At 35.7% G+C, this 11,939-nt stretch overlaps 1 protein-coding gene across 2 annotated transcripts; it reads left to right on the forward strand.

Annotated features, from left to right (window-relative positions):
- The first annotated feature begins 2,182 nt into the window (after positions 1 to 2,182).
- LOC112143985 (myelin-associated glycoprotein) lies at positions 2,183 to 8,887 on the forward strand. Of its 2 annotated transcripts, XM_024268272.2 has the most exons (11): positions 2,183 to 2,721; positions 4,608 to 4,687; positions 4,778 to 5,158; positions 5,244 to 5,540; positions 5,637 to 5,736; positions 5,817 to 5,852; positions 5,944 to 5,976; positions 6,082 to 6,123; positions 6,373 to 6,435; positions 6,531 to 6,558; positions 6,637 to 8,887. In XM_024268272.2, exons 2-11 carry the CDS (start codon positions 4,624 to 4,626, stop codon positions 6,694 to 6,696), a joined length of 1,104 nt encoding a protein of 367 aa, XP_024124040.1. In that variant the 5' UTR covers positions 2,183 to 2,721; positions 4,608 to 4,623; the 3' UTR covers positions 6,697 to 8,887. The 2 variants fall into 2 exon arrangements, with proteins under 2 accessions (XP_024124040.1, XP_024124041.2); XM_024268273.2 differs by lacking the exon at positions 2,183 to 2,721 and having other exon boundaries at positions 4,327 to 4,687.
- The last annotated feature ends 3,052 nt before the right edge of the window (positions 8,888 to 11,939 follow it).

Raw genomic sequence — 11,939 nt, forward strand, 5'->3', positions numbered from 1 at the left:
GGGGGACCGCCACTGGGGTGGACAGTCTACCACAGGGTCACTGAGCTCTTTTTTTCCAAGGTCTGCATTTTTATTTATAAATCACAGGGAAATTTTGTTTAGAATAACAATACAATGCAATATTTAAACTTTTATTTATTTTTTTTTTACACTTTTGTGGTTGTGGAGATTGTACAATATAAGATTGATATATATTACTTTTGTATAATATTTTCACCTATTTATACAAAAACAACATACATAAAAAACAAAAAAAAGCATACACAAAACATAAAGCAGTCTGAGCTTAAATGAGCAAAATGAAAGAAGTTATTAGAAGGGAGAACACAGTTGGAACAATGATGTATCATCACAATCTGCTTATATTTTTATCATGCAAAAATGGAGAAATAGTCTATTTTAAGGGTGTGGATAACAATATTAGAGAGGGGTTTACCAAGTACACAGATCAAGCAGGGTTCTGCCATTTCAGCAAACCCCTTTAAAAAACATCTGCTCAATCACTGGACAAGTGTCCAGTAGAGGCCGCCCAAAATCTTCTATAAAGTCATCCTTGCATTTAACTAAGCCTTTCTATTAACAGGATTTGGAAAATGCCGTTGTAATACTGAATTAAGTTAATCCAGTTAAATAAAATCATTTTTGTCAATTTTTCTAAACCCATTTATCCATTTTGTGGTCATGGGAGTACCAGAGCCTAACCTGGTCACTTCTGGGTGAAGGCATTCCATTTTATTTCATGTATTTCTTTCTCTCATGCGCCATCATAATCTACAATAAATAAAGGGTAATACACACAACATAAAAGAAACAGAAACAATGTAACGCATGAGGGAAAAGGAGCATGATAAAGACCAGGTCTAATTATTCATGCCCCTTAAACTAAACACTATACAACTGTGACCATCCAGATTACATCCATCTATATAATCACTCAAATGTTTTTAAAACAACTTATAATTTTCAAATACTACTTTTTTATACAGTCTTTTTAACAGCTGAATTGTTTGTGAAGTTTTTATTTCAATGATTACAGAATTCCACAGTTTTATTCCAGAAAACACAAAACCTCTTTGTCTTAATGAAGTCTGAGCAAAAAGTAAATAAAAGTCACCTTTTCTGCGATTATTACAATCAGTTATTAATTTAAATGTCCCACAGATATGTTCTGGAAGAAATTAATTTTTAATCTTCCACATGGTCATAACTGTACCTAAGATCTGGAAATTTGAGGCTGTTGGTTTTAACTAAAAGTTCATGGGTATGATCTCTTGGTCCTGTATGATTTATTATTCTCATAACTTTCTTTTGTATGTTTAATCTATTGGTGTAAGCATTTCCCCACACCTCATTGCAATAGAGAAGGTATTTGACTATTAGGGAATTGTATAGTATGTGTAAGACATCTTTTTCTAAAATATGTTTTACTTTATATAAGATACCAATGTTTTTACTTATTTTCTTACTTATATTCCAACTAAGTTTATTATCAAGTACAACTCCTAAAAAATTTATTTTAGAAACGTTATTAATAACAACTTCCTCAATTTTAATATTTCTATTTTCTCCATAATTTCTTGTTCCAAAAATCATACATCTTGTTTTTTCTTGATTTAGAACTAATTTGTTTGCATCAAACCATCTTTGTAACATAACCAGTTCATTTTCCATGTTTCTAATGACTGATTCTAAATTATTCCCTGAATTGTAAACAGTCGTATCATCAGCAAATAACAGAAAATTTATATTTTTTGACATTTCATGGATGTCATTGATAAATAACATACTGTAAATAGTTTAGGACCAATTACAGAACCTTGTGGAATTCCAGGCAATGCTGTTTCACATTTTGATTTTGAATTATTAATCTGAACATATTGTTGTCTGTTTTCAAGGTAACTTTCCAACCATTTGAATACAATAATTAGTAAAATATGTGTTCATCGTTTTGTTTAAATATTAAGATTATCCTGGCTACTTTCATTGATTGAAGAGTTTGCTTTCATAAAACTCCTTCAGACTTGGAAATGTTGAAGGATATCAACTGAAGGCAGCGGTTCCCAATCAGCACGTTCTGGACCGGTCTAAAGTTTGCAGACACCCATTCACTCTCACATTCACACCTAGGGGTAATTTAGAGCAGCCAAATAACCTATGAAGTGTATTTTTGGATGATGGGAGGAAGTCAGAACCCCCGGAGAAAGCTCACACATGCATGGGGAAAACATGCAAACTCCAGACTTTTTTGTGCTAATAATAATTTAGACTTATTCCTATCAGGCAGTTTGTTTGAAGGCGGCAACCAGGACAGGAACTGACCCGATCTTTACATAATTTGCATTTCAGATCTTATACTGCGTTTCGTTGCCTCCTTTGCTAATAAATGTAGAGTGAGCAGATCGCGTAGAATCTTTCCAACAAGATTCATTGTGTCTTTGGAGTTTGCTATATAGTATTTTCTATTTTCCTATTTTTATAGGGGGTTCACAGGTCAAAAGCACAAAATCTAAACTATTTCCATATAAGAGCAAAACTGTTGAGAGACCCCTCCTTTTTTTCTGCACCAGTAACTCAACTGTCTCTGCGTCTGCTTTCATTTTCTCCGCATCAGTGTTTCAACCACTAAATGCGTGTTTGACATGTTGTCATTGTGAGGGGTGTGCTTGTGGAGAACGCAGCGGCTCTCGAGAGGACGGCACTTTCAGAAAGTGAGGTTTGATGGTAAATATTTCTGACTTAAAAATTTTTATGAATACATTTTGTATTAATTTATAGTTATTAATTTCTGTACTGTTTAACCCATGATAAAAAGCATACAAAAATACATATTTGCTGATGTTCTGTTTTAGAATTCATACAAAAATACAAATGTTTTAAACTTCTAAAGCCTTTTCTGTCTTAGAAATATCTGTTGCTTGCTTGATAGAGTTTTAATGTGTAAACTTTTAAATCCACAATAAAAAAGACAAATAGATGATTCTTACCAAATTGTCACAATAACTTTTAGGCATTTTCCTAAGTACAGCATAATGAATTATTCATGGTTTCTAACTTACTCTCCTTTTTTTGTCTATTAAATCAAAAAAGGGAAATAGATAAAGCTGCACATATTTATTAGAAGTGTTATTCTTTTCAGCTATATATAATTGTAGGTGATAAGATTATTTTATTGCTGCAGTTTGCTTTGAGCTTGTACGCATTTTTCTTTATTATATTATTGCTTATTAGAACACTAGCCAATTATAATTGTACTGGCAGATGAACTGATTTAGTGAAAATGTAGAATTAAACATGCAATCATCTTGAAAGTATAAAAATGAAAACACCCTTAAACTGTCTGAGCTTTAAACGCAGACAAACACTCACTAGCACAGCCATTAGTCCAGTGGTCCCCAACCACCGGGCCGCGGACCGGTACCGGTCTATGGACCCTTTGCCACTGTTTTTTTTTTTTTTTTGAGTCGGAAATCTTTTATTTTAAAATCAACCGGATTTTCTCGATTAGATTGAGCGCTAAAAGCAGTCCAGCGGCGTGTAACTAGGGTTGGGCACCGACTGGCTTTTATGCAGTTCCGGTGCCAAAGTGGTTCTTTGGTTTCAGTTTTGGTTCCTAATCGGTGCCAATTTCAGTAATTGGAGATACAAATAATGTCTACATCTTCCCAAATCAACACAATTTGATTCCAAAGTCACTTATTGACGCATAGTTAAGACCTCCGCATCAAAAATAGATGTTCAGAGTGTCGTTTGGAGACATGCTGATATCATGCTGATGTCCCCTCTTTCACGGAAACCAGTGGTGCTCTCCTCTTTCGCCGCACACCGGCTGTGCGCTGCTTTTTTGCCACACAGCGAATTCGGTGCCAGTCGCCTGTCAGATCCTGAGCTAGTCTGAGGAGTGACTGCGTTTTGATCTATCTCGGGGGAGGTGTCTGGATAACAGTCGCTTCTGCTGTTTCTGTGACTGAGTTTGAAGGCTGTTAACCAGAGAAAGGGGCAAATAAGGGACTTTTTTTCTTTTATTATTATTATTTTCTCCACGAAAATAAATAAAACATCACAGTTCAGGTGGGCTGAGCTGGCTGCCCGCAGCAGCTGTCTCTCTCCAGGCGTGTGGAGCGGGCGAGCTCCGCTGAAAGCGCGGGAGTCTGTCTTCAGCTCGAGAACCAGAGAGCCAGAGTTCCTGATTGGCTGATGTGATGTAGTGACCTGTCAAACTTCTGTGTTCTGCTGTGAAATGCAGCCAGGCATTCGAGAGTTGCGTGGCACACACTCTCATGCTCGTCTCGTCATTGGCTTTAAATGAGCCTGCCCACTATGGCAGGAGAGGCAAAGAGATTGGGTGGAACTTCAAAGTACTGAAGAAAGTAGAAATGATTGACATGTCTAAAGACAAATATACGCTTAATGAAACATAGCGACATTTACGTTTTGTTTATATGTTGACGTTTTTTTTCTTAGCTCGATTTTAACCACTACTGACATGACACCTTGAATTAGTCCATTAGTTTTGCATTGATGGCAGAAGATTAGTTCAACTTCTTTGATATTACTGTGATAATTATGTTTGATCTGGTCTGTATTGATGCAGGTTTTATGTTCTCTAGCTTGATAGTGGAGTCTATGACATCAACGAGAAGAATGGACAAACTAGATAAAACTCTGATCGGTTCACTGCTTTTGGCAGGTAAACAGTTAATCACTTCCTCAATTTCTGGCATTTTGAGAATAGGCTGTTTTCCCTTTTTACCTTTAATATTCTATAAATCTTCTCCAGCTCTTTTCAGCAGTGCTGTTAGCGAAGACTGGAAGGCATCTGTCACAAAGCAAATGGATGCCCTGGTCACCTCCTGCGTTGTGGTACCCTGTTCTTTTAGCCATCCTGGAAAAGCCCTACCATCCTCCAAACTCCGAGGCATCTGGCATATTTCCAATGATAGAGACCAAGTTATCTACAATGAGGATCAAACAAAAATCTTGGACGCATATAAAGATCGAACAAAGATGCTCGGGATACTTGGTCAGAACAATTGCACCTTAGAAATAACCGATGTGAAAGATCACGACAATGGGCCTTTTTGTTTCCGGATCGAGTTAGTTGGGGGAGAAAGCCAGAAGTTTTCCTTTGTCGAAGACTGTGTTGACCTCAAAATGCAACGTATAAAACAAAACTTACTCCTTTTTTTTTCTTAACATTCGATACTTTTTACTAACCTGTTTTTTCTTCCCTTTTATATTAATAGATTCTCCACCAGAAATCAAACTGACCCAGTCAAGGGCAGCTTTTGAAGGAAAAGCTTTCACAGCCACCTGCTCAGTCCGCCACACCTGCCCCTCATTCAGACCCAAACTGTCTTGGAGTCGAGGAAATGCAGATCAGATTTTTGAGAAACATGAACTGATCTCCCAAGGTGTCTGGGTCATAGAGTCTGTTCTGACTTTTGTTCCTGAGGAGAAAGATGATCACAGTCAGCTGAACTGCACAGCTGTATTTCATGGAAGAAAAACAACTACAAAAACCCTACATCTTTACTTAAAGCGTAAGACTTATTTGATTTTTTTTTTCTCTAAACTGTATTACAATTCTTGTTAATATGTGCAGAGAAGTTAGCCTCACACATCAAGTCTACCTGTAGGTGCAGCAAACTACAAGAACATCATCATTCCAATTGTTGTGTTGGTTGTAACTGCTGGAGTCATTGGATTAGTCTCCGGTTTAATTATCAAAAAATACAAGTACGTAAATCAAATATGGAATAAAAACGTATACTTTCTGGACACAGCCCAGTCCTAATGCTTTTTTTTTCCCACTCAAGAAAACGTATTATGGAGCTCCAGAGTCAGGAGGGGAGGTGAGAAAAATGCTAAGAAAAAGTACATTTCAATGACAGTGCGTAAGGATTTTGATCATTCATAAAATTAAAACTCTCCTTTAAATTTTAGTGTTTGGAATCGGATGTCCAGATTCTCCCGAAGGTGAAACACATCCACAAAAAAAGACACGCACTTCAACTTTTAGAAATCATGTTACAAACTACCATTATACTTACTTTTGATTTTTTTTTTCTGTAACAATTTCAGGTTTCGATCAAATGCTCCACCACCATCTCAAACCAATAGAAGGTAAAGGAAGTTTAAAAAGTTGGAAATTCTCAAAATTGAACTAACGTCCTTTATTGATTATTAGTGATAATTCATAAAAACCTAATGAAGATGATAAAAATACAAGATTTTCATGTGTGGAGAAACTATGGTTTGAATATAGTTATAACAAATCTACTTCACAAGTTTTAACAGATTTTTGGTTTTGTACATGTAGTACTTTCAATATATTTTCTAATTTCTATTTATATTGTCTGTTTTATTTTACAGGGGACAAAGAGGGGACTTTGCTGAACAGAAAGTCTGCAAACCTCGTGTTCCATCCCCCAAAAGGTACTTCATTTATTAGGAGGTCATCATCATGTCTTGTTGATCATGTCTCATGTATTTCTTGTTTTTGTTCTGTTGCTGCTGTTACTGGATTTTAGCCAACCAAAAAGCAACAACTACAATGAGGTAAATAAACATTATTATATCAATAATGAATTCAATTGAGCCAATTGGAGTTTAATCTGTTTACTTTGACCTTCACAGGACGATGACAATGATGACTACCAGAACACAGCGGACCTCAACATTTACGGAAACGTGTGAGGAGCAACTTTGCAGAAGCAACTTCAAAGTGAACACAATGATCTGATCAAATGATGACAATTACTATTATGTGAAAATGTCCCAATTGTACTTTAGCTATGCTCTTTCATACACTTATACAAAAGTGCTTTAATTGATACAGTGCTATGTGCCTTGATAAAATGTCATATTGAAGTTTTCCCTTTTTTGTTTTTTGTTTTTGTTTTTTTGGTAAGGTTTTAGGCGATTATTTTATATCATTTCTCAGACATTTTAGCAAACTTTTTTCCCCCGGGAATGACTATTTAAAAAAATAATTACAAAAAAGTAAAACTTTGTTTCAAGCCGAGAGAAAAATCTTAGTTTGATACAAAGAAGGCGTAATATTGTGTAGATGAAGGTTCTTATTCCTCTAGGTGACGTCTTGAAGTAGAATCATGGTATCTGTACTTAAAGACGTCATGACAGATTAAGCCTTTTGGATGAGAAGTGGAACACTGAGTCCAGGTGACATGATTCAACTTTAAGACTCTAATTTCATTTTATAACTCAGTCAAAACAAAAATCTGAGCATGTTGCAGATGATTTTCAGTGAGAACATCAGCTGCCCCAATCCCTAACATCAGTGTGCTGTGGCTCAAAAAATCAAAGGAGAACTGGATGAAAACAGACAAGTGTAAACAAGTTATTTGAAACAAGATAAAGATACTTCTCCTACTTATTGTACCTCCATTTATATTATCGTTGGTGAATTGATAAAGTTGGTTGCTGTGTGTCAGAGATGTTTTTGTTTTTTTGCTCCGTTGCAACCATATAAAGGACAATCATAGAAGAACATTTTTCTCATGAAATAGCCGTCTGAGTTTATTAACATTCTTTATATAAATGGGATTATAACATGTGTTTTAATAGTCAGAGTGAAGTAAATTCACTTTTCAACAGTGATGGAGTTCTGAGTTTTGAGAATCCACTGAAGAGTTGACCTTTCTCTCATTTCCTTTTCTTTTTTTTATTATTTCCAAGAGAAAGTTTGCGTGTGTCTGCTTAGTCTTGTATGAAACATTTGCATAGTTTCTGTTCCTCTATTCTGTGAAGATGCCTGTCTTAGAATACATTTCTCAGTATTTTTTTTATTAGAATTCTACTGGTATATGGTTTCTGTTTCGAAGTTTTCATGCCAATGATTTGTAATCTATATCTATGTTTATTCTGATTGACATTTCTCTGTTTCTGTGTAGTTTTTTTTACATTAAGTCTTTTAACTGTTAAATAGTTCAAGTTTTTTTTTTTTTTTTTTTTTTGCCAAAACAGCCAATTATAGATTGCAGAATTAGTACTAGGAGGAAACAACTGTCTTTTCAGTTCCATTTTTTTTAAGTACTACACCCACGGTATGGGGAGTTTTGCCTCAAACTTCTACATGTCAGACCAAGTCATGCAGAAACACCTACACTGCACATTATTTAAAACTTTGGTAAAGTAAGTAAGCACCATGGGTGGAGTAACTGAAGTTCCATAGTTAACAGAGAAATATATTGATAATAGAATTAAATAGCATTGATGGTGGAAAGCGAGCATGTCGCTGGAAACTGTAGGCTTGTTCTGTTGGTGCTTCTGTTTGGGACAGTCAGGTTTTAGGATCAGTTGATGCATTTAATTAATCAAATCAATTAAATTTGACCTAATAGTTTAAGAATAAATTGCTGTCACGTCAGATATTGTGGCGATCTGCTGGGCAGCTTAGTTTCACATCCCCAAAGACTTATTTAATGTAATCAGCTTCTGGTTTAACCTTTTTTCCATCATTTCTAATTTTCCAAAGGACAAACACATGCCAAAGACATGCATTGAGTTACCTTTCTGTCATATATTTACTGATTTTGTATTGAACACCTTCTTTCTTTGTACATTTCTTGTGCACGCTCGATGATAAAGAATTAAAAAATCTTTAACAGTCAATGTGTTGCTCTAAGATTTGTACTTTGAGGATGAAAAGAAAAAGTAATTAAAACATTTAAGTCCTTAACACAAGCAGGAAGAGAGCAAGTTTCAGGTGATATATTAGAATCTTTCTGTAAGACAACACAACTCACACAGGTCCTAATGAATTGTTTGTGAAGTGTTTTGATAAAAAAAGACACTTGTACCTTTAAGATTGTTTATTATTTTAGATTTTTATTTTTATTTTCTTTAGTTTAAGAAATGTAAACTACTTTTACTGTTTTTCATTTACCTGTTTTAATATTTTTTTTTGTCTCAAGCATGTATTGATAAACATAAAAACTTCTAAAAAATTATGACTCCTTTGAAATGTGTACCTTTTTCGAATGTATCTCGTAAGACTATAAAGTTTAAGAGGAAATACACGTATTTCTTTGATTGCAAAGAACAACAGAATATTTTATTCTGACTGGGGATACAAAAAACATACACACAAACTTTGAAAAATATATTGTTTCATTTATAACTTTTCATTATGTAAATAAAATTGAAAGAAATTATCAAACTGTAAAACATTTCACAAATGTAGTCATATAATCTTGTCTCTTCATGTTCAGAAAGTGCCTCAAGTTAATTAAAAAGGAAGATGATTCACTTTCTAGTTGGGTTGTGGTTCCATTTTCTTCCTTCATCTATAAGAAAAACAAAGAAGGGTCCAAGCAGATACTTTTTTAACAGACAAAATCAAGATTCCCATTTGTCGTTTTAACCTTGCTGAATTAATGCAGGGATCACAGTGTCCACTACGAGTCATTCATGAGTTCTGATCTCCAATGAAAGTAGGATTTAACATATTGTTTGCGTACAGGTGGAAATCTCCTGTCTTTTGATCAGTGGCAGTAAGGCAGTGTTTCTCAACTATTTTCTCTTATCCCCCCCGTTTGAGGAACTTACCCTTTTGCGTCCCCCTTACAACTTTATGTTGCAACTATCATTAGTCAAAATTTAAACATAGTGTCATTATCATTGAAGAATACAAAAAGCAAAAAACATGGATCAACTTATAAACAATCAATAACTTTATTGACATTGTTTTTTTTTGGTTTAGAGTATGAAAGAAAAAAAATACACATTTGACAGTAATTTTAAAAAATGTAAGCTCTGGCTGATTGTTGAACCATTTGATACTAACACGAAAAAATATGTAAATAAATTAAAATTGCATTAAATTATGAAAATTTGGCAACATTAAGATTAACTCATGAACAAAATATATAAAACACAACCTACAAAACAAGAAGAATAAAAATAAAGTGTGCGTGTGTTTGTGTGTTTTAATGAAAATAAAGTACTCCGGATTAATCTCAACAGTGAGCAACTTTTGCAGTGCAAAGCTTTTCAAAGCAGGGTTTGAAGCGTGATACTGCAACCCTTAACTCCTGCTCCATGTTTAGCAGGGACCTGTACTTGGTCTTCAGTGCAGCAACAGCTGAGAGGCCAGTCTCACAAAGATACGATGTTGCAAAAAGAAGAAGAACACCCATAGCCCTCTGTCCTAAGAGTGGATACTGTCTCTTTACACTCAGCCAGAAATCAATGAGTGTCTGTGATGTGAACCTCAGTCTCAATGCGGAATCAGATGTCATGTCAATGAACTGGTCTTCTTCTGCAGAGCTGAAACCAGTTTGAACTGGTGGATTCAAATGATCTCCCCCAGTGGTACTGACAAGTGTTTCCTGGAAAGTACTTTTTAAAGAATCCCAACAGAGATGAAATGTGCTGCTTGATGCTTGGGATCACTGAGAATGCATTGTTGACAAATTCAAGCAGGTTCTTGAATGAATCCGTTTTTCCTTCATCCAGTCGCCTTTCCCACATTGCAAGCTTTCGAGTGAAAGAACTTATCTCATCTGCAACTTGAGGGATGTGTTTATCTTTCCTTTGAAGCTGAAGGTTTAGTTAATTTAGTTTTCCAAAAATGTCACTCAGATAGGTCAGTTTCATCAGGAAGTTCTCCTGACAACATTTTTCTGCGACTTCATACTTGTGCTCTTGTTCCAAAAACACTCGTATCTCCTCTCTGAGCTCAAAAACACGGGACTAGACTTTTCCTCGTAACAGCCAACTTGCTTCACTGTGAAACAGCACAGCTTGATGTTCAGCACGGGTCCATCTCCTCACAGATAGCAGAGAAAACTCTTGCTTTTAGTGGCCTGGTCTTTATAAAATTAACAACACCTAGAGTTTAATTCCTAACCTCACTTAATTCTGAGGAAATGTGCTTTGATGCCAGTGCTTCTCTGTGTAAAACACAGTGTGTCCACTCAGCATTTGGGTATACCTTCTTGATGAGTGCCTGAAGGCCTTTTCTCACCCATCCCATAGTCTGTGCACCATCACTGCAAATACCAATGCAGTTCTCCCACTTCAGCCCATTCTCAGTCAACAAGCAGTCTAGCATTTTCAATAGCCCTTCAGCTGTAGCTCTGGCTCTGGCGTATTTACAAAAAGCAAGTCCTCACAAATGATATTTGTCATGTCAAAACCCACATAAACAATTAACAAACAGTCTTTGCTGCTGTCAGTTGGTTCATCAAATTGTAAGGCAAAACTTTTGTCTTTGAGTTGATCAACCAGCAGTTCTTGAAGATTGTTAGCAATGTCTTGAATACGTCTGGAGACAGTTTCATTGGACAGAGGGATGGTTTTTAATTTTGCAGCACTTGCGTCATCCTGCATGACAGAGACGATGTCTAATGCTGCCGGAGGTATCAGCTCCTTTGCGATGGTGTGGGGTTTTTTGCTCTGAGCAATTTGGTACGCCAGCTTGTATGATGCTAATAGTGCTAGCTGGTTTACTTTAGTAGTGTTCTCAAAGCGGAATGTTTCTAGAGAATATTCGGCATGTTTTCGCTGGAAAAACTCAAGCGGCTTATTTATTTGGCTTCATGCTGTCTGCTGACAAAATTTTCAGGCAAATTAATCTAATCCAGGTTACTAGACCTTGTTTAAAATAATGTTTTTTTTTCATCCAGTAGAGGGCGCTTTACACTGAAGTGTAGAACTTCTGCGGAGGGATACATGAGCTATCTGTGAAGCTGAGTTTCAGCGGAGGGATATGTGATTAGGTCGATATTAGAGCTGGATGAATTGACTGAAAAAAAGAACGCAAGTGAGATGTCCCCGCTGTTTTTTATGAAAGAAAAGAAAAGCACCTTCATCTCTTTGTGAGATATTGCCTCCCAGACGGCTGGAGTTTATTTTTGTTTTACATTTCCAAAAGGATTTGGTGAGTTAATATTTTCGTTTCATTTGGTTCACTA

The sequence above is a fragment of the Oryzias melastigma genome, linkage group LG16 (assembly GCF_002922805.2).
Source record: "Oryzias melastigma strain HK-1 linkage group LG16, ASM292280v2, whole genome shotgun sequence".
NCBI classification, from domain to species: Eukaryota; Metazoa; Chordata; class Actinopteri; order Beloniformes; family Adrianichthyidae; genus Oryzias; species Oryzias melastigma.

What these genes read in the sequence shown, in the direction of transcription:
- LOC112143985 (XM_024268273.2), top strand. Translation starts at nt 4,564, where the DNA reads ATGTTTGATCTGGTCTGTATTGATGCAGGTTTTATGTTCTCTAGCTTG. An exon ending in CGGTTCACTGCTTTTGGCAG is followed by an intron (nt 4,688 to 4,777) that starts GTAAACAGTTAA and finishes AATCTTCTCCAG; the next exon opens with CTCTTTTCAGCAGTGCTGTT. An exon ending in CGTGTTCCATCCCCCAAAAG is followed by an intron (nt 6,436 to 6,530) that starts GTACTTCATTTA and finishes ACTGGATTTTAG; the next exon opens with CCAACCAAAAAGCAACAACT.